The sequence below is a fragment of the Callionymus lyra genome, chromosome 19, assembly GCF_982586985.1.
Source record: "Callionymus lyra chromosome 19, fCalLyr1.hap1.1, whole genome shotgun sequence".
Classification (NCBI taxonomy): Eukaryota; Metazoa; Chordata; class Actinopteri; order Syngnathiformes; family Callionymidae; genus Callionymus; species Callionymus lyra.
Genome location: NC_141836.1, coordinates 7629493 through 7651370, shown reverse-complemented (window position 1 = coordinate 7651370; position 21878 = coordinate 7629493). Strand labels below are relative to the sequence as shown.

At 42.6% G+C, this 21878-nt stretch overlaps 2 protein-coding genes across 3 annotated transcripts in view; one reads left to right on the top strand and one right to left on the bottom strand.

Annotated features, from left to right (window-relative positions):
* The window catches only part of ube2t (ubiquitin-conjugating enzyme E2T (putative)), a 63229-nt gene that overhangs the window by 11665 nt on the left and 29686 nt on the right, over nucleotides 1-21878 (top strand). Inside the window, exon 7 of one of the 2 annotated variants that reach the window (XM_087781599.1) lies at nucleotides 911-1072. The exons of the other annotated variant lie outside the window; for it this stretch is intronic. Coding sequence (XP_087637725.1) covers nucleotides 911-1018 — 108 coding nt within the window. The 3' untranslated portion in view covers nucleotides 1019-1072. Of the gene's footprint in view, nucleotides 1-910; nucleotides 1073-21878 lie in introns of those variants that run through there. 2 annotated transcript variants of the gene reach the window in all.
* Nucleotides 1551-21878, bottom strand: part of lgr6 (leucine-rich repeat containing G protein-coupled receptor 6) — a 43561-nt gene continuing 23233 nt past the window's right edge. The window contains exons 3-18 of the mRNA XM_087781552.1: nucleotides 19504-19575; nucleotides 17833-17904; nucleotides 13879-14094; nucleotides 13077-13148; nucleotides 10407-10475; nucleotides 9922-9993; nucleotides 8799-8870; nucleotides 8401-8469; nucleotides 7973-8044; nucleotides 7476-7541; nucleotides 7338-7409; nucleotides 6618-6689; nucleotides 6166-6291; nucleotides 4919-5073; nucleotides 4307-4387; nucleotides 1551-4232 (exon numbers count right to left, since the gene is read on the bottom strand). Of these exons, the coding sequence (XP_087637678.1) occupies nucleotides 3022-4232; nucleotides 4307-4387; nucleotides 4919-5073; nucleotides 6166-6291; nucleotides 6618-6689; nucleotides 7338-7409; nucleotides 7476-7541; nucleotides 7973-8044; nucleotides 8401-8469; nucleotides 8799-8870; nucleotides 9922-9993; nucleotides 10407-10475; nucleotides 13077-13148; nucleotides 13879-14094; nucleotides 17833-17904; nucleotides 19504-19575 (2569 nt within the window). The 3' untranslated portion in view covers nucleotides 1551-3021. The remainder of the gene's footprint in view (nucleotides 4233-4306; nucleotides 4388-4918; nucleotides 5074-6165; nucleotides 6292-6617; nucleotides 6690-7337; nucleotides 7410-7475; nucleotides 7542-7972; nucleotides 8045-8400; nucleotides 8470-8798; nucleotides 8871-9921; nucleotides 9994-10406; nucleotides 10476-13076; nucleotides 13149-13878; nucleotides 14095-17832; nucleotides 17905-19503; nucleotides 19576-21878) is intronic.

The window sequence follows — 21878 nt, the reverse complement described above, 5'->3', positions numbered from 1 at the left end:
CGGACACATGAAGAGCCTTGGAGACCCCTCATGGTTCCTTGGCAGAAGTGTAAAAATGACAGCATTGAGCTCTAGTGTGGGCAGCGGGTGGTGTTGAGCCCCTGTCAGACTCTGAGAACACTTGGACACTCGCAGGAAGAGCCTTGGAGACCCCTCATGGTTCCTTGGCAGGAGCGGAAAAAATGAAAAAGTGTTGAGCTCCAGAGCGGTCAGCGGGTGGTGCTGGAGCCCCTGTTCTACTCTGAGCACACTTGGGCGGACACATGATGAGCCTCGGAGATCCCTCATGGTTCCTTGGCAGGAACAGTAAAACAACAATTTTGAGCTCCAGAGAGGGCAGATGTTGTGGCTGGTGCCTCTGTCCGACTCTTGGCACACTTGGGCAGACAAGTGATGAGCCTCGGAGACCCCTCATGGTTCCTTGTCAGGAGTGGAAAAACAACAGTGTTGAGCTCTAGAGCGGTCAGCGGGTGGTGCTTGAGCCCCTGTCCGACTCTTAACACACTTGGGCACACACGTGATGATCCTCGGAAACTCCTGGTGGTTCCTTGGCAGGAGCGAAAAAACAACGGTGTTTAACGAAGTGTTGAGCTCCAGAACCAACATCAAAATCAACTTACTGACCCTTCATTAAATGTTCAAATCGCTAAATCTCTCTAAAGCTCTCGTATCATATTTTTTATAGACAGTAGTCCCGAACAAAGTGGTTTTCAAGCGAGTTTCAATAGAATACATTGACTGCCCTTTATTGGCAGTGTTCAGGGGTCGCCGACTACATGGTACATAGGTGCATTTCTTAATCACTGTATGTCCCTGTTGAAATGACTGTTGAGTGCATATTTTGTGATTTTACAAATTAATAATTTGAAAGAAATGTTGATGTGTGTTTATCCCTCTATGTGTGTCGCAGGGTCTTACAGAGGTCAAACAAAACTCCCTTGACCAGAACGAGACTTCTCGTAAAAGAGAAGCTGACGACCATGATGTTGACGGTTCAACAAAGAAATCCTGCTTGTAGGTTTCATGAAGACTTTTGTCCTTCTATTGTTAATAAAGTTTCTATATAAACCTGTCTGAACTCTCGGCTTTGTATTCTTTTATTTTTATCGTCAAAATCATCATCACAGATGGTGTGCGACCAAAATCTGATCTAAATCTGTCAGTTGTTGCCATGGCGGCTGCCAGAATTAGGATCCTTGTAGGAGGCGAATGGTTAGAAATTACACTGTAATGCATTTAGTTTCTTTAAAACCTTTGGTAATTAAAATGAATTTGCTATATAGGAAATGTCTGGATGTATCATGGTTGACTTTCTAATGTTTCTTTTTGTCACAAATTAACTCTAATCTGAAAATATCTTTAATCAAGCAAATTTTTAAGTCTTGAATTTACCACTGCACTTGAACGTACCACAAAGCAGTGAGGAAAGTTTCACAGTAAAATGGAAACAAAATTACATTTTTCCTTGGGGAGATGTTTGATGTACAAAAGTACCATTCAAAATTAAGTGGTTAACCTGTAAAATTGGAACTACTGACGAGACACGTAGACGGCATCAAAATAATTTTATTCAGATATATGACAGTTGTATACAGTATATACATCCTAAATAACATTCGCAAAAACATTGTTATATTTTCTTAATCTATGAATTCATTTGTCATATAAAATCGTATTTGGTGTTCATCACAAACATCAAAAGGCTGTAGTAAGTCGTTAGCATGCTAGTTCAGAGGTAGTTACATTGTATGTACATTGTCGCTAAGCTACTCCAAAGTCTACTGGAAGACAGACCACTGGGTTTATTGTTGAAAACATTTGGATATGTTGTTAAACACCAACCTCTACATGAAGGCAGCACCATGTCGCTGATAGTTTTTGTTGTGACCGTATTACTTGCGTTACGCTGAGGTCATGTTCGCATAAACATTGTGATCACACAATATTTTATTTCAAATGTAATCCTCTAGATGTTTACTCCTGGACTTTAATTGAGTTTAACCACCATTTGGCGTGTTATGAGCGTGTTTCTGTTTGTTATATTTGTCATTTTCCCTCGTAAACTGTGATTTGTAATGTTTATAAGTGATTTAAAAAAGTCCAATCTAGCCATGCCGATAGTACAGGTATTTCTTCTTTCTTCATCTTTTTATATTTTGCATTTGTTTCTAATGTAGCAATCAGCTCAATGTTTTGTTTTTATTAATTTCCAACAACAATAAGAATATAGATTATTGTCAGTATTGAAGTCCATCATCATTTTTTCGATTGTACAGTGATTGTTGAGTGTTGTTAAATTGTATGTTGAAGAGAATGTTTTACGCAAACCTTAACTCTAAAGGTCCTGGGCATTGGCCAATCTTGGATATTTGTTTTTGTAGATTTGGTCTTGGACCCTTCAGTATTGGCTTCTGAAGGACGGACAAGCAAATATGGAAATGATAGAAATGGATGGATTTCTTGCTTATTGCCTGAGAGTTAAAGAGACTTTCTTGATATGTACAACAAAAAACATTTGCAAAGAGCGTATGTCAAGATTATTCTAGCTCTGGTTTTGCACATGTTTGCGTCGATTTTGTGTGGCTATATTTCACAGCCCTTGTATAACCACCTCCTCTCTTCCAGTATATAAAACAATTTGAACAACAACATTTCTACAAATCTTAGCTTACTCTGAAGTGTCTGAGTCAATCCCTTTATTTAAAATGATATAAAAGCAATAATAAAACCAGACGATCTGTAAATCACATTATGGTTAGACATCTATATATATATATACTGTATATATATAATAAATCTAACATTCCCGCTTAACCACCAACTTGTCAAAATAAAGGCACAGCATTTGTTTCAGGCGTCATCTCTTCTGCATTGTCCCACAGCTGTGGTGCTGATCAAGTTCATCCTCTGCACGTGTTCTGTGTTGTGTTCATGTGAAAGTCAAGCAGCGACACTTTGTTGTGCTTCAGAGGGCACTGGGGTGGTTCTTTGGGACTGAATACCCAGAACAGTTCTCTTAACTCACGGAGTCGTGGAAGAGTGATACAATGGACAATCCAAACTGTTTAGGCATTCAAGGTCATCCTGACTACCTTGAACTTCTACTCTGTCTCTGGTACTGGACGGCGCTATTTGGCAGGGGATAAGAGGCACGACTGAGTTGGAGGAGCAATGGGAGAACCTAATGGGATCCATCCGTGTTTGGAGAGAGCCTCTTCCTCGGCAAAAGGCATCCACATCAGCCAGGGACTCCCTGGTCGATGAATCGGAGCAGGAGCTCTTTTCTGTCTCCACCGACACGAGCGAGTCCAGAGTGCGGCCTCGGCGTAGCTGAGGTAGAGCTTTCGGACGGGACCAGGAGAAAAGCTGCAAGTTGTCTCGTGTGAAGAGAAGGAAGAGGAGGGGGTTGAGGCACGCCGGTAGTGGCTGAAGGAGAAGGAGGACTGATTTCAGAACCTCCTCGCTGAGGGACAGGAGACCCAGCAGTGAGCAGAGCGAGAGGAAGGCGACTGGTACGTACAGAAGGCCGTTGGTGAAAATTAACCAAGCCACGTGTTTGATCATAGCGCAGTCCCACAGGCCCTCGCACTCCCCACGAAGTAACTCCCAGTAAAGACGGATGTATGAACCGGTAACGATGAGGAAACAGAGGGTGTTGAGCATGATGAGCGTCAGCGGGAAGACGAGTGAGGTCGGCAGCTGAGAGGTAGGAGGCGGTAGTGGTGAGGGAAGGCAAAATGGTGATGAGCTATATTCTCCAACACCAAGTAGAGGAAGACACGCCAGCGTCAGTGAGAGGGTGAGGCAGAAGAGCGCACATGTGCGGACACTTCCAAGAGAAGGGGATTTTCCAAATGTACGTGCACATGTTACGCTAACCCCACACTGCACCGCTGCCAAGGTGAGCAGCAGCACGCTTGCCTCTGATGCGAAAACGGACACCCATCCAGTCGCTTGGCAGCCCGGCCCCCCTTCCCAGCGGGCTCCGTAGTGGCTAAACTCCCCCAGCGTCAGTGCATCCACCAGGGCTAGGGTGCATGTGCACACCCCTGTCAGGAGGTTGGAGGCGCCCATGCAAGCCACAGTGAAGCGAAGCGGCGACAGGTAGCCCGACGAGCCGAAGAGGGACAGGAGTAGGAGCGAGTTTCCCAGGAGAGACACCAGAGAGATGCACCAGAGGCCGACACGAACCAACCAGCTGCCCAGCAGAGAGTCACATGGTCGGAACGGTCCTGAGGGCCAACAAATCGGACATCATTAAAAAAAATTCACAGATAAATTAACCTTTCTTCGTGACCTTCCCCACCTGGTGTTGGTGTGCATTGAACACTTGTCTGAAGTTTGGCTTCCTCTAGCTCCAGCTGAAACTCCTCCAAGTCTGGGTCATCTATTACCAAAACGAGTGATGTAAGAAAACTGTATAACCAACCAATACTTATGAATTACTACTACAAACAAAAAACATGTTGTGACAACTGAAGCTTAATAGTGGAACACATATTTGTGATGTGGGATGGTGAATAGACTACTTGGTCATGGTCCACATTGGTCCTTCTTAGATTAAGCTGTATCAGCGCTTCAACGAATTCTTGACGCACTTTAAAAGGTCGTACAGATGAGGTACTGTAGCTTCTCTGAGGTATCTGATGCTTATTTGGCATTGCTGTGCTAAACCTTATTAATTCATTATCGTTGTTTATTAAGAAGTGGATTTTTGACACATTTTTGCAATTGCATTACTTTTTATCACAAATTTCAAAAAGCCTTATTATCTCTCGACACATTTAATCTTCCTCTGTTCTGGTTTTAACGTCAAGTTCATATCATTTGACCTTCTAAGGGCGCCAGCTGCAGAGGTCAACCACAGGTGAAGCATGTCTCTCACTAACATGTTAGTATGTTGTCGGTGTACACTTACAGTGTGTGTCAGCGTGTAGAGGGTATAGGGCCACAGTTCTCTTGTGCAAGGTCTCCTCTGGGTTGCTCTGCTCCACCTCCCAATGGTTGGCTGGCTTGTAGCCATCACAGGGACCATACACACAGCACTGGTATGCGTAGGGCATCTCGATCACCCTGGAAACAACATACAATGTTTAGACTTTTGGTCTTATCAGAAGCTCATTTTATTTGATCTTGCCGACTGATTTTTGCCATGTTGTTTCAGGTGCGTACTGTCACGCTCTCACCCAAAACGGCAAAGTAAGTTGTACTTATAAAGATCCTTCCCGGATGAATGGCTAAGCCGACACAACTTCCTTGAAAACTATCGCTCTTAGTGGATAATTAAAGGGGAACATTCAAGATGTTGTTGGAAAAGCTTAATACTCGACTCGTCCGTTCATCCCACCAAGTTAAGATTTCTTTCTCACACTCATTAGTGACATTGACGTATGCAAACATACACATTATCCCGTTTCAATCCTACATTTTCATTAGGTCTCTGTTTTTCTTCAAAGCTAATAATTACTTTGTGAAACCTCTCCGATCTTTCGAGGATTAAATTGCTGTACAAGAGGGAACTTGCAGTCCTCAAATGTTACACGCAGTCAGAGAAGGTTGGCCAATAGCTCGAAGGTGCACGTAGTCATTCTGCCCATTGTCGAACGTGCCTTCCTTTGGCAGAACCGTGAAACGCTCCCAAATAATTACAGAGAATTTTGGGGGTAGGAACGATAATTGAAGGAAGAACTTTGCCACAGGTGAAACACCTGACGCCAGTTCTCTGCAAGCTGTCAGTTTTCAATTGTAAACACAGTTTTTCATCCACTAATTTTATGGAAGCCTGTTTTGACTCGGGTACACACCTCCAAAAACACTGTTTCCAGCTGCATTGATGCCAAATTCAACATGTTTTTGTAGTTGTAGTTTTTTTTTACTTGAAGTGCTGTGCTGTGATTTTTGATGCTCTCTTGCTTGTGAAATGTTTCCAGAAACGGGCCATTTATTAAGCATCTCGTGACTTAGGAACAAAAGTTGTTGATGGACGGTTTTTGGAGGTTCCAAAAGAAAGATTGCAAACAGTATGTCCTGGAAACATATATTGTTTATACTATTTGTGGTGTTGGCATAATCCTGATAATTTGACTTGTCTTCAAATGGACTTCTCTGGTCGTTTTGAAACTTTTTTCGATATTTTACTTAATGTCAAAAAATGTACACATTTACCTCATGTGAGGGAAGTCGTCTGGGCCAAAGGCCTCGTACAATTCCACGTTTCCCTTGAGCTTGAGGTGCGTGAGACCGCCCAGGCCTGAGACCGGCACAGAGCTCAGCTGGTTTTCAGTCAAGTCCCTGTGGCGGTTGAAGAGATTCAGAGAAAGGAAGGAATTTGGTTGAGGAATCAGGTCATGACAGTCTTGACTAAACATGTGAACAGGAATTCTAATCATCAGAATTCCAAGAGGCGATCATTGATGACTTCTAGGTAAAGACGAGCTCTTCGGAGAAGAATCCAAACCTCTGTGTCAGATTAATTAACCCAATTACAACTCATGATTTATAATGAAATCTACATTTGTTCAAAACCACAAAACGTCACTTTATTTCCTAAAAGAAACTATTTTACAAACATTTTATTGCTTCAGCTGAAATGTTTTCACAGTCACACAAACACTCACAGTTTGACTAAAGAGTGTAGAGAGATGAAGGCGTCCTTGTGGATCCACACGATCTTATTCCAGCTGAGATCCCTGCGAGAAGATAGCAAAGTCAGATATAATGAAGCTGACGTCTTGAGCTTGACTGATGTACGAGCTGTGACCACTAGATGTCAGTAGAGACTTTGTTAGAGACGCAACCCTAAGACTCAAACTGCATACAAAGATTTATTTGATTCAAGCGAAATTCCCGCTGTAAAAGTTCATCAAAGCAAAATCTATTAATGATTCTAAATATTCCTTAGATATCTATTTCAATTTCATTTTGTCGTCTTAGCATAGCTCTGATTTTTATAAAATTCTAGTAGAAATAGAAAAGGAAATTTATGTATAAAAATATTTCTGCCCCTTTTTTTAAAAAAAAGTTCTTGATACATTTTGACATCATAGTTAATTGTTTTGTTTTTTTTTAATTTTCGTTTGTCTCGATGTTGTTAGTTATGTTATTATTTCTGTCCGTTTTGGTTCTGATATTATATATGTTGTAGTCAAAGTTTGTGTTGTATGGAGGTAAATGTTTGTCATCATAAACATAGACTTGTTATGTATAACAAGTAGACACATCACAATGATCACATACATTTATGGTAAGAGACCCTTAATCTTGAGTCGTTCTAGTCTTAAGGCAATACTCAATCTCTTCTCAGACTTGGTTTGTCAAAATCTCTGGGTCAGACTCACAGGGATCGTAGCGATCCGAGCTGCTGGAACGTGTTTGACTCTACTGTGGTGATCTGGTTGTGCTGCAGACCTCTGTGGAGAACATCAATGATGGGGTTTAATAGCTGAAAACTGTTGATATTTTAGTTGGTCACTCACATCTCTTGAAGTGCAGAACAGTGGTAGAAGCTCGGAAGATACTTGATCTGGTTGTAAGAGAGCTCCCTGCAACAAAGTAGAAGAGAAAACTTAGGGAATATTAAATGTGTACACTTAATAAAATAAAACGATAATATACTTTCTTTTAAATGAAAAGGGCACTGAAGATGGCAGGATAAAGAGACTAATCCCATCTATGGGAGCCTGATCTGGCTTCTCACGATTGGAAGGTCTAGCAGTTCTACTTCTAGTCTCTTATGAATGAACAAGCTCCTAACCTTATCTCTAAAGGAGATTCCAGACAACGTGGCTTGTATCTGTGATCTTGGAGTGGCCATAAGAACACTTTTGATTAAAATAAATACAAATATAGTAATTTATCAAACAATAGGCTTCTTTTCTGTCTGCTGAATACCTTAGATCTGCTATGAATAGAAATGTTTTTGGATGAATAAAAAAGCCATTCGGAGAGTAGATGTTTCTGGGTGTACACTCACAGCACTCTAAGGTGAGGCAGCTGCTCACATAGGTCCAGAGGGAGTGCAGAGAGTCCGGCTCGGGTCAACGTCCTAAACGGAGAAAAATAATCTGGTCATTGGCCAAGCGGAAGCAAATGATGGGAATCACCTCCACCTATGTGACTCAGCCTCTCTCCTTCTGCTCCATCATGTAAATCTCTCAAAAATGTTGCATTAAAAATACATTATATATTTATAACTGCCTATATATAACTGTTCCGATGGCAATCCTGTGTCACACGTTGACTAGGCTACGACATCATCGTCTTGCGCAGTAAATGATAATGTGCCAGTGATCAAAAAAATCTGGCACTGGTAAATGTTTAGATACGTTGAATGTGGCTCTTGTCTGTTTCATAAAATATATTGTGAGAAGCAACAGGGGGATTGTGACAGGAGATACTTACAGAATTTCCAGGCTTGTGGTTCCTTTCAGGTCGGGGAACTCTTGAATCAGGGTCGCTCCGTTGAGGGAGCTGCAGTCGAGGAAGATGGAATGTGTCAGCCTGATCTCTCCCACTGCACTCTCTCTGCACACTGAGCTGGTCTAACAGCTCATTTCAGCCATCACACTTTCCCCTCCAACATCAACACAGGCATGTTTTTGGCTGTCTCACGAGACCTCATAAGTCACACCATTCAACATGTTCTTACAACCGGCTCTCTTACCACATCAGCATGCAGCGCTCACACAACATCACTCAGTCGTGCTGTACACATGTCCGCGCTTGCGTTCCGCGCGGGAATGATTTAAATGGTGTCTGGCCTCCATTGCGGGAACCGTTATGACTGACCGCATACTTACAGCGTGTGCAGCTTGGGTAGGAACTGGAAGGCGGATTTCCCAACGAACTGGATGGGGTTCTCGTAAAAGTGGCTGCACGAGAGAGGTCGTAAAGTTAGCCAGTGTTCAGTGGGATTTTTGATGCTTGGACAGATTATTGGTTCTAAATCTGATGATGATGATCAGATAGAAGTAGCTAAGGCACCTGCACGGGATTACAGTCCCTAGTATCGGTGATCTCTTGGCTAATAAAAGTGGTTTGTGAAAGCAGGAGCATCGTCAAATTTCAGCTCTGCTTATCCTCACCCTGACAAATCAATACTTTGCCCACCTCAGCATGAGCTTTTCCTCACAAAGCAAGAGTTTTGAATGACTGTGGTTGGCAAAAAATGAATACACGTATTGACGCCAAAAAGTAAAGAGTCTCTTGGCATGATAGACTACCCTGGCAACCAAAGATGTGGCTGCTTTAAATGTTGGAAGATTCCAATACCTACTTTACTCTGATAACATGGGTCAATTTTCAATTCCCTACACAGTACCTCTCGCCTGTAGACAATTTTTAACACCGAAGAAAATCTAGATTGCCAGCCCCCTGCTGAGATGCTGTTTGGCTGCTTCCCATTTCTCACTCTGGGGCTGTCTCTGCCTTCTTTTCCCCATTCCCAAATATCAGATTTTTTTACTCTGCATGAATGGTACTCGACGTCCTCCTGGTCTATTTAAAAGGTCATTCATGTTTAGCGGGGTATCTCACACACAGCTTAAGTTATAAGCAGTCGCTCACTGGTGACGTAGGTCAGCCGCAGATGGAAAATTGAAAGCTTAAATTGACCTACACATCTTTGGGGGCCTAGTTAAACCAAAAAATACACATAGCTGGGTTGTTTGACCAATTGGATGGCCAATTTATACAGTACAGAATGACCAGGTAATATATAGGCTAAATCACTTACTGACCTCATGGTATGGTGCCCTACAATTTTAGGTCAAGTACTCAGATGGTGAAATATCATTCCTTTTTGTCCATGCCTCTGCACACCATGTCCCTTACAATGTCACTAGTGTAACCTTCAGCAGTCCTGGTGTTGCAATAACACAATAGTTGGACTGAAGACATGTGAAGGTTGATAATTGAGCTCACATGGTTTGTAGCTGAGGGTTTCCCACGAAGGCCCTCTCAGGGATGGCTTTGATATTGTTGTTATGGAAACCCCTGCAAGCATAAAACCGTAGTATTAGTCACACATGCTGAGGATGTACACTGTTCCTACACTTGTGCCTGTGTGTGTATGTGTGTGTGTGAGGGTTTTTCTTGGAAGTGTATCGGGGTGCTCAACTAGCAGAAGTCGTCACGTTGCACCTGCCTTCACACAGCTGACATTTTTGGATACATGATATGTAAACAGTCGCGCATAAGCTACATTTGTGACACATTTTCACGCTGAGAAACATCTGCTGAAGCCGTGGAAAACTGAGTGTGTGTGTGTGTAGCCAGCACCTGCTCATGGCGAGAGGGATTGTATCCGAGTGTCACATTAAAATCACTTATCAGGATCGCCCCGGATAACACAACTATGACAGTCATGCTGAGCAGGTGTGTTTTTGTGTGCGTGTGTGTGTACGTACAGCTCCTGAAGTTTGCTCAGCGTCCTGATGGCCACAGGAAACTCCTGCAGTTCATTATAGTTCAAATCTCTGAAACACAAATGAAGAAGAAAATGTACTGAGATTATTATGAGTTAATATGACTCAGAAGACTTCCATCCTGAACTGTAGTACAGTACAGTAGACACATCTACATTCTCACTGTCAAATGCGGTCACTAGCTTTGAGAGGTTACCAAAAGTTGAAGAAAATGTATTTCTGTGCATGACGGGTGCATTCTCAGGGGAAAGATAAGTCATCCAGGAGAGACTCTGAAGTAGAACCTTGGTCAGGTGGCTCTTGAATACAGTCTTAATGTCATAGCTGCTTCCCTGGTGAGATATCGCCCTGGGACACACTAGGGAAATACAGCTTAAATGTCTTTGGATTGACCAAGGAACATCCAAGTATTTCTACCAATGACTGGTAGGAAGTTGCTGGAGGACAATTGTGACATTTCTATTCACCCTGAGACATAGGTATTAAACAAAAGTTTAACTAAAATATATATTTTTTAAATATTGTTTATGTTTGTATAGACTAAACTGAGATACATTTTTTGTTGGACCTTGTTTTCACAGTCTTCTTCTCTGTAATGATTTTATAATGCACTCTTGTGGTTCCTGTCCCACTGATGATCTCTCATATTTCTCAGGCCATGGCAAGAGATTAACCCCTCATAGCAGCGCAACCCCCACGTCAATGACACCTGCCAGCCCCTCACCCGAAAACACTTTAACACAAACTATTCTGGTCCAAACCAATCCGGCCATTTTTCTTATTTTACCCCCGTTCTATAATCCAGACCAGCACAGCCTGTCAACACTCTCAGTAAGTGTAACTAGGTGGACAACTGGGATGTTATGAAGTCTGGAAGGTCATATCAAAACATGTCTTCATGTGCAGATTTTTTGGGTTGTTTCGGGTTAGATTTTTCCAAACTAACACCAACTGAATGGAAAAACAGAAACTTGCCTGGTGTACCAAACAGAGATGATTAGAAGTTGCTTAAATATGAGCAGATTGACCAGATTTTGAGTTGTGTTGCTTAGTGAATCGTTGACTTTCACAATCTCCTTTTCTCCAAATGGATTTTATGTTCATAGGTTGACATGTGGGTGAATTCATTTCATGCCTACCCATATATGCCCACACACACTCGCTCATAAAAAGTAGCACATTGTATTCTACACTTCAACAGGTTGTTAAGAAACATACCAGAGTTTTCATCGGACCACCATGAAAAGGGAACCCAGCTCTTGTTTTTCATAAGAACCACTTCTATCGGGGTGTCTCGAAATATAACCGCCGCCGTAACATACTCTCTCACGCTGACCTGCTCCACAATTACTTTTACCAAACACAGAAGAATCCGTTGAGTCAAACTCATCAACGATTCACCGTCACATTCCTGATCGTGGCGCGTCAGTTGTGGTTAGGAAGAACCTTCGAGCACCTGCTGAAATTACCGGCACATTAATCATTATGACTTTCTGATTCATTTCTTTGGCACGCACTTATAACGATGTGGGATTGATGAAAACACATTCTTTTTGTCGGGGGTCTGAGTGCTCAAAATGAAACTGCTGTAGGGCTGAGGGCTGACTTGAATCTTTAAGTTTCTTGTGAATTTTGGTGTGTTGTCATCTCGGTGTGTAAACATAATCCGCTCATTCAAGGCAGTGTTTTTGATAAACACAGATTAAGGAAGGTGATTGTGTTTGATGTTCATGAAAAACTTTCCTGAAAGATGATAAAATCAAAGGTAGGAACATATGTTTTAAATAAGCTAAGCCTCTTGTATAGTTTAATGTTTTTTGATGTGATTAAGAGAAAAGGTGTCTTTAATTACGAGACAATGTCTTTTTGATTCAAGAGCAGACATCAAAGCTGCATTCTTACCAATTTATGAAGCATCAGAACCAAGATTCACGCGTCTTCAACATTGCGCCTAAGTAAAGATCAAAGAAGGTGCAAAGCATCCCTTGAGGGAGTAATCCAGCTGTAATGTACCCATCATCTTCAGAGTTGAATTTCTTCACGTTCATTTTTGTTCTTTTTACAAGACAGGTTGCCACTTAGATCAGGTTACAGTGGAGGACAGAGAAGGGAGGAATGGATCAGGCTTGGAGAAAGTTAGTGATCTCTTAGGGGTTGCTACGGCTGATGTTGGTTAGCTAGTTCAAACATCTGTATCTGTTGTTGATAACACATGTCCTTCCGACATCTGACATCACCTGCGACTTTCTGGATACGCATAAATCTCTTTTTAAATCTATGATAACTTCAATTACATCATTAAAAAAAAACTGCAGAAAGGGTTCAAGAGATTTGAAAGTGGAGAAATGAGGATCTCATTTGGAAAACTACTTTGAACGTGATTAAAGTGATTAGTCAGCAGTGGTAGTGAAGTGCAGCTGTTTTAAGAGTGTTTGGTTTGGCTCGGGATTTAAGTGTGTGTGTGTGTGTGTGTGTGTGTGTGTGTGTGTGTGTGTGTGTGTGTGTGTGTGTGTGTGTGTGTGTGTGTGTGTGTGTGTGTGTGTGTGTGTGTGTGTGTGTGTGTGTGTGTGTGTGTGTGTGTGTTTGTGTGTGTGTGCTTGCGTTTGTGTGTGTGTGTGTATGCTTGTGTGTGCGTGTGTGTGGAATACTCACAGTGTCTCCAGACTCTGCAGCCCTTCGAAACATTTCTCACCCATGTTATTGATCTGGTTGTTGTGAAGATGTCTGTTTGGGGAAAAACATGGTCATCATGACCTCATGACCTCAGACAGAACATTCCTAAATTGAGTAACAGAATATTTCGACATGCTTGATCTGTTAATGCTTCTTGTTTTCTTGATTATAATAATAAATTCCCAGTATAGAAGGCTATTGTTTGGGGGGGTATCACCGTTACAACCTTTTAGCTCAGCTCTAATTACAATACTTGACCAGCCTTAGCTTTATCTATGCTAACCTGGTTGTCTTCTCATCCCCCATATACTTGAAAACACTGTCAACACTGCACCACTTGATACAGAAATGTATATCCTATGACCAATGAGACAACCATTATGACCACCTTGGGAGGAGATATTTGATCCACTTTAATGACAACTTTAAGTGACCTCTCTGACTCGTCCTGTCTAAAATATAACAAATAAACGGATAGAATGGAAAGAACACAATATTCTCTCCAACGACACTTTCCAATTAAGTGTTTCATCTAGATGACCTGTTTTTATTTACGACTCTTTGTTTACCTCAGGATTTTACGAGGCCTAAAACCAGAGCCTTTGGATTGGTGTTTCAATTTAAAAAGACTTGTGGTGTAGAAAAATGGTTGTGGTGTGGGGGAGATTGCAGGAGTTTTAGGAGTCAAGTTCAGGTTGTGATCTTGTAATTTCTTTCATTTTAGAAACTTCTAAAGAAGTGGTACCCTGCTTTAAAATGAAGACGTAGAGCTTCCACTTACAAGACAACCAGGGCGGAGAGGTTGGTAAATGCGTAGTCTGGGATGTTTGTAATCCTGTTGAGGGCCAGCGTCATGGCCTGCAGGGAGGGAAGCGTGTCGAGGGCCGACACCGGAATCTCCGATAGCGAGTTGTCGTCCAACCACAGGTGCCTCAGCGACCGTACGCCTCTGAAGGCTGAAGCTGGAACCTCAGACAATAGATTCGCATCCAGACGCCTGCGGGATGTGAGTAACAAAGCGAGGGAGATTAGCGACAGGTTCAGCGTAGCGTGTGTTGTCTATTGTTCCTCTGTTGGTTTTGGTGCATTAGTGGCTGTCAGGATGGTTACAGTGAGATTACGCTGCTTCTTTATACAGCTTTCATCTTCGCTGCACTTTTTACAAGCTGCTGATTATGATTTATTCCTGTGCTAAATAAGCCATGTCTGGCCTGGCCAGCACAGGCATGTATGAAATCTAAGATAAGAAAAACACAGACTTAAACGTGTTTGAAAGGCTACAGCCTGTCAGATCTGCTCCACCTTATTTATTCTCTGTAATGAATCCGCTTTTCTGAATCAAGAGAAGGTTCACGGTTGGCCAGGAGATTAAGATCTTCAACTTCAACCAAGGGTCTAGTATTTCACATATTTGTCCTGATAATGTTTGGACTGAGTTGATATGGATGTGTTTGGCAAATGAATGCAGTGTGCAGATAGACCTTCACTTAATGTACTTTTTAATTTCCAATCAGCAGTGGAGTTTTGAGGGCATTAAATTCAAATCACTCGACAGTTTTTAAGTTGGCGGACTTTCTCTGGTGTCCCAAAGTCACCACAGCCAGTTCGTCCCACATCTCATGTTGGCGCTCACACACAGTTTCCAGAGTGATGAATGGTCCCCTCAGGGCAGAGTTGACAAGCTGAGACCACTTCCTCTTGCCATTCTTCTTTTTTTTTGGCCCTTTATACTCATTCATTCATCTCTTCTCCCCCCCCCCCCCTTCTCACCCTTTATTGATGCACTCTCACTGTCATATTGACTCAATCCTGTCTGATTGAAGAAAATATCCTACAAGCTTTGGGATGTTTGTGTTTTTGGTGAATTTCCCCGTTCAAGGTCAGAAAAAAAAGGTTTTGTATGTAGTAAAATAAGCACTTTCTTATTTTTTCAATTATCCCAGTCAGTTTGTACGTGCTTAAAGTTGTTTTGCACATAGCTCTGGTGTTTTTGAGGGAAATTAGCAGAAAAGCAGCATTGTAAAGTAAAAGTTAACTTTGTTAGTGGGCGCGTTGACAAGTTGTGAAGTTTTCTTCTGGCCCGGTGGATGGATTTAGGGGTGAGGAAAAGATGGAAGTAGACACAAGTATCAGTGCAATATCTTCAGTCACGATGTGTATTTCTACTCCACCTGTGACTAAGAAAAGGTCACAGACACAGGTGTGTTTTCTGGATTCTTTGTTAAATTCTCTGCCCCCAAAAACCCAACGTCAGATATGAAACAGGATATTTGTTAAACTTTGTGAAAATCAATAAAGTCACAGCTGCATTCGAGGATGTATCGATTGTTGATCATACGTTGTTTACATTTTTTTTGTTTAATGTGTAGAGGTTCATTCAAGGCCCTTGCTGTATGTTGTCACAAAAACCCACATGATGAAAACTTGTTCACTCTCGACAATATCGTAGAACTATAACTCTTGTGTGGTGCGAAAGATCGTGTTAACCCCTATTTGTCATTCAAACATCCTCATATCCATCTTCCACGGCGGGTTCTTTGATTCTTTCACTACCGCTCCTTCCCAGACCCTTCGCCCCTCCGAGGCTTCGCCAAACAAACAGCTTCATCAAAGTGAAATCTGAACTTGAACTATGAACTCCGGCTTCTCCCCCCAGGGAAATTTTCCATCAGGAGACGCAACTGTATACACTGGCAGATGCAAACCCTGCAGCATGTGCATGAATACGCCTGTGTGTGTCTCCATGTAGAGACCGCCTGAAGAACTTTTCATCTTGTCTACTTCCTGAGAGCTTTTTTTCCTCCAGCGAGAAACATCCATCCTGTGAGCTAGAACCGTGGACATTGTTTGTCCCTGACCCAAATCAGGGGATGAAAGCTGCGGAAGACCCTTTAACTTTTTGGTCCGTCCTCCGGGGCAAAGCAATAATTGCTCCTCTGGGTGGACCTGCCAGTGCTCCACAAGGTCCAGGCACAAGCAGGAATGTCCCACAGAAGCCAATAAAGCAGCAACTATTTCCTGCCTATTATATCAAAGTCTGAATTATGATTGCAGAATAAAAAGGGCGAAGGTTTTCCCCGAACTAAGAGTTGTTCGATTCAGCAGATGGCAGAATGAACTGGAGAAGAGGATGTTTAGCAGTATATCCAAACATAGTCTGGAGAAGTCAGTCGAGGTGACTTGGGACTCTACTTAGTGTGGAGAGATTACATCTCAGAGTTGTTTAGGGGACACCTTGGTGTTCCCGGTAAGACCTGGTAGAGGTAGCAAGAGGAGAAGTCTAGAACTGCCTAGACTTGAAGCTGCCTCAGAAATGTATTTATGCCTTTCTAAAGATAAGTAATAAGCGTTCTCGTTTGGCGCCTAAAACGGTTTCCTCCTCGTCTGAACTTTAGTTATGGTACTCATGCTATATTAACCCGTCGGCATAACACGTTTGCAAAGCCACTGAAGATGATAATGTTGGTCATCAACGTTATAGTCAGTTGTGGTTTGTAATGCACTCTTTTAGAGAGGAAACGTCTAATTGTATCCACTTTACTACTCTTTTGAAATCCATCAAGTGTTCAGTGCAGCTTTCTGTTGACTCACAGGGGAGCTTGATTTCTCCACCACAGCAGCCGATTGAGCTCCAGTAGTCTTTCGTATGATCAGTCGTTTCAACAAGTTCGATTTTTCTTTCTGACTTTATCTAACCAGCAAATTTCGGTTATTGATTTTTCATTTTTTGTTCCGTCTTCCACAGGGATGGGAGGGAAAGATATTTTTTTGGCTCACAATCAAGCTGACAAAAGCAGCTTTTACCTGCTGTTTTGTGTCAGCAAGAGGCGCCGACAAACTTCACTCTCCAAAGCATTTCCAGTAATCTCTTTCTGCTCGGCTTATCATTACTGTAATGACAAGGTGCATCCCCGTGAACCGTGTGTGTTTGTGTGTGCATGCATGTATGCAGAGTTTTGTGACTGTTAACCATCCCAATAGGAAGTCATTAGGCTTCGACCACACACACGTTCATTGAAGCAGACTACACTCGGACTAAAGACTCACAAAAGACACATCAGCCTGAATATGGCACATTTGACACACACTACTTCCCCTTCGGAAATATGTGTGTGGCAGATGGCAAAGCAGTAAAACCCGCATTGTGGCAGCAGACGTTTTTGCGAGGTTGATAAAGGAAATGAAAATTTACAAAGGAATATTAATGTGGAAAGCAGCTACGTTGAGTGTGTGTGTGTGGTACATTTAAGGGTGAAACAGGCTCTTCCATGAAGAATAGCAGATGAGGTGGTCTTCCGTGCACTCGTCCAAATACACATACGTGCACATTCGCTGACCCGGCCGACGAGGCAATTAAGCCACGGAGAAACTCTCATTAGCTAGAGGACAGCAGTGTGGGTGGTGGGTGCAGGATGGAGGAGAGGAAGAGAGCAGGAATTGATGGAAAATGGGGTTGTTTCACAGCTCATTGGAGATGCTCTCCCTGGCCGGCAGTGTCTCATGGTTTCCAGATGCTACTCCATACGGCAATGATACTATTCAACTGTGTAGCCGGCAGCGCAACACTGACGGCAGCACTATATTTGCCGGTGTTGGACGACATGCTGCAATTAGTCAGTGGTACTTTATACCTGCTTGTGGTTCTGGGCTATGAGGTGTGTCTGTGTGGGTGGTCAGTGGGTGTTTCAGTCATTACTCGAAAGTGTCTGTGTGAGAGCAGGGTGGTTTAACTCACAAGGACAACAGGTTGGGCAGGTCCCACGGTGCATCATCAGGAAGTCTTTCCAGCTGGTTGTTCTGCAGCATCCTGACGGAAACGGCGGTGGACAAAAACAGAATAAATGAGGTGTATGTGATGGCACGTGGAGGATAATTCCACAGTGAAAGAAATCCGAGACTAGAAAGGGAAGGGTAGCTTGAGGAAACACAGAAAATGAAAGTTAGCGGAAAGAAGAAGGGGAAGCTCGTTGGGTGGCCTGTTGATGTCATTCTCTAAGAATGGAATCAAAACTAATCAGGAAGTCTGAAGTTCACATTAGCCTGTTTTAATTTAGCAGCCTCAAACTCTCCCTGTCTTACAAATACCACGTCAGAGACCAAGGAAATGACCATTGACTTCCGCAGGAGTGCCTCCGATCAGCCGGTCACTGTAAATAGACTGGACCTGGGTCACAGACTCGACTGAAGACTCTTCTTCCTGAGGAGGCTGAGGTATATCTGTGTGAGCATTCAAATGTTACACCTTTTCTATCAATCTCGTTCCCTTTTTGACATTAGGGAATGAGGATCTTTACATACTGTAGAGACTAGTTTGCAATGGATTATGGCACTTTTAAGATTCTGTGGGCACCTCACATCTCTCAATGCTAGAACATGATTCTTTGGTGAAGCTCGAGGACCATAGAAGTCTAAAATTCATGAGTCTAATAAGGATGTCGCCCCCATTGGTGGGTTATCCTGCTGCAGACTATCGCATCCAGATTAGTTAAATTGAGCTTAACTCTTGACTGGGCGGTTATCTCTGTACCTCTACCTACCTTTGCTGAAACTTCATTAGCATGATGGACATGATAGACTTAATGAAATAGTTCAGACAAGCCTTCTTGACCTCTGTCCACATCAATAGGTGGTTTAGTGCCGCGACCCTCTTCAAGGTAGAACGCTTGCAACACACAAATCCCATGTCTCTTGGCTGTGATGAGTTCACCCCTAGTTCTCACATTCCATCTCTCTGAGTTACTTATTGGGGAAAATTGACCAACTTGTGTGCCCAGTAATCCCCCAGATTCACTCAATTTACAATCCCAAATTCTCTATTTAACTTTTCTTTTCTGAGACAGCTCCCCGCAAACGGTCTCATTCAGTGTCCCAAAGGATCGGAGAGTTTGCCAAGGCATGTGAAAGCCTCCCTTAATACTCTTGTCTCGCATCCACTTGCAGCAGCACGGCACTCTCACAAGTCGGAAGGTAATATGGTTTTAACGGCTGCTTTGCACTTTTGTGTGATTTAATACTCTGACAGTAAGTGGCCATGCATCATAAAGCAATGAAAGCGCGGGGAGAAGTGGGGTGTTAAGAGACGGGCTTTGGACGCCGTTTCTTAAGTGAATTTTTGTGTCACTTGCTGTAATCTCGGTGGGTGGTGTGACTGGGAGGTCCCTACACCTGTGAGCAAGTCCGTGTGTGTGTGCTCGCAACCATAGCAGTGCTTTTTCGGAAATGAAGGAATCACATCCCTCCCCCTCCAGCCTGTAAACTTTAACTATGGTTAATGATGCATAGCATGTATGTTTTATACAGTGTAAGCTTAAATTTATTCCCCCCAGAAGACTGTAATGGAATAACCCAACTGGGATCTAGACAAAGCCACTAGAGCAGAGCAGGGAGTGAATCTGAGGTTACTTACAGAACTTTGAGATTGTCGAGGCCCTGGAGAGCGCTGCCTGAGATATACCTCAGCTGATTCCCTGAGATCCGCCTAAAGGGGGGAACACAGATGAAAGAAGGAGAGGCGAATGTGAGACTGTGAGACGAAATGCAATAATCAACACCAAACTTTTACAACTCTCGATGGAGGAGTTTGACATGTGCCCGAGTCCAGGTTTCTGGAGTTAACAGTTAGATGACTTCACTTGTACAGCCGTCCTGTCTCTGTAGAATTCCTTACTGATGCTGATACTGAAGCTCTTGCAGAAAAATAGCCAATGCAAAGAATAGGAATCCAAATGACACAATCAAATGAAGGCCACACACATGATTAAAACGTATTTTCAGTCATTTAAGATCCTAACTCTCAGTTACAGTTGTTTGTCATTTTTACACCATCACCAGGTCCCATTGACGACTGAGACTAAAGTGACAGTTGTCTCCCCTTCCTGTTTCCAACAAACCCCCCTGCTTTTCTTTTTTCCTGCTGTCATATGTTACAACAGTTCTAGAGTTTTAGTATGTGAAGTTGTATTATAAGCTCCAGAATGTTTCTTCAATCCTGGAGAAGAAATGGACTGAGAACCTTCCTTCATGAACATTGATCCATGGAAAAATTCTTGGTTTATTTCTTTCATTTCTTCTGTTTACTTCACCATTGAAGAAAAAATCTAAGTAAATAATTAACTCCAACTGGAGTCATGATAATGATTTTAGATTTCATCCCTCAAGGCTCACCTGTGCAAAGGGATCATTTGTGTTGTTGCAGCCTTAGAGTAGGTCAGCAATACGTCTGCCTGCTTGTTTGCCTTTGACTTGTGTATATACTGAGATTTAAGCAGTATTTACGTGCAGATGTGCGCGGTGTGAAAACTAATTTCCTCGTCCTTGAGGTAAAATTGGACCCATTCTCTGGAGCCCGGACGCCAGGCAGGAGAGAAACCACACACATTCACAAGCAATCCAATCAGCTTGTTTATCAAACACAGCACCTAATGGTCATTTGTGAGTGTGTATAAGATGTCCAAATAAATAACTTTCAGTCCAGCTGAGGACTTCTCGAGGTCAAGAGCTGGAAGCGCAGTTTAAACACAGATTTGGCCTTCACGGCTGAAGACCACCCACTTTCGTTAAACACTTTTGTTAAAGACGTTGCAAGTTGCACACTGGCATCCTTAATTCTGCTGCTCTTATAGTGACATTTGCCTGGTGGTTCAACCTTGTGTTTGAGGCCTGCTTGTCACTCTTTTTACTCCAAGTTTTTTGAAAGATTGATTAAAGAAAGCATGGCTGCCAAATTACCATCATCCAGAGCAGGGCAGAGTTCCCAGCAAACTCCCTCTGAGGTCTGATACTCATGTCAACATGCTTCAGTCTTATTACTGTGCAGTAGCAAACCACACAGCCGGACCACGGCCAGCCAATTCTCACACTCACTCGGCTTAAAAACTCTTATAAATCTCATATTTATCTACTAACACACATGCGGCCATAACAGAATACCTAATGAATGAAAATCTGTCCAAGTCATTGTGGTTTTTCTTCATTTATTCTAAAGTCGCTCATTCAGACTAGGACCGCCAAAATGTTTTGTAGTTCAACTTATGATGATTGCTGTCCATGCTTCTGTCCAGTTTTGATTTTATCTTCAAAACTTCAGTGATGGTCATATTAACTAAACAAACTGTTTGCGACTTTAAATTTATTATGACCCAAACCCCTGTCTTATTCTTTTGTGTTATATTCACTGTCAACCCAGCCCTCATTTTCAAGACGGCACTCGAGTTGAGATGAGTAATTTTTCAGTTGGAATTAGGATAATCAAACTGTGGTACTATGTCATCATTCAGTTGTTAAATTCCATAAAATGTATATTCCAACCATTTGCAGTGTCTTCATGACCCCTTGTTGATTGATTAATTTTCTTTGGGAGGTCCGGGACAAAGCCACGCCCAGTGTCCATCAGAAGTGACGAGGTGGAGATAGTTCAGAACTATAAGTACTTCAGTGTGGCTGGACAGTAAACTGGACTGGTCCCTCAACACAGACCATGTGTATAATAAAGTTCAGAGTAGACTGTACTTTCTGAGGAGGCTCCGATCATTTGACATCTGCAGGAAACTCCTCTGCATGTTCTACCAGTCTTTGGTGGCCAATGTTTTATGCTGTGGTGTGTTGGGGTGGGAATGTGTCCAAGAGGAGTGTCAACAGGTTGGACAGGTTGATCAGGAGGGCTGGCTCTGTGGTCGGCATGAAGCTGGACTCACTGGTGACAGGATGATGACAGTAATCTTCTGAACACTGTCATCAGTGAGCATAGAAGCAGATGGAGCACGAATGCTCCTTCCCAGATGC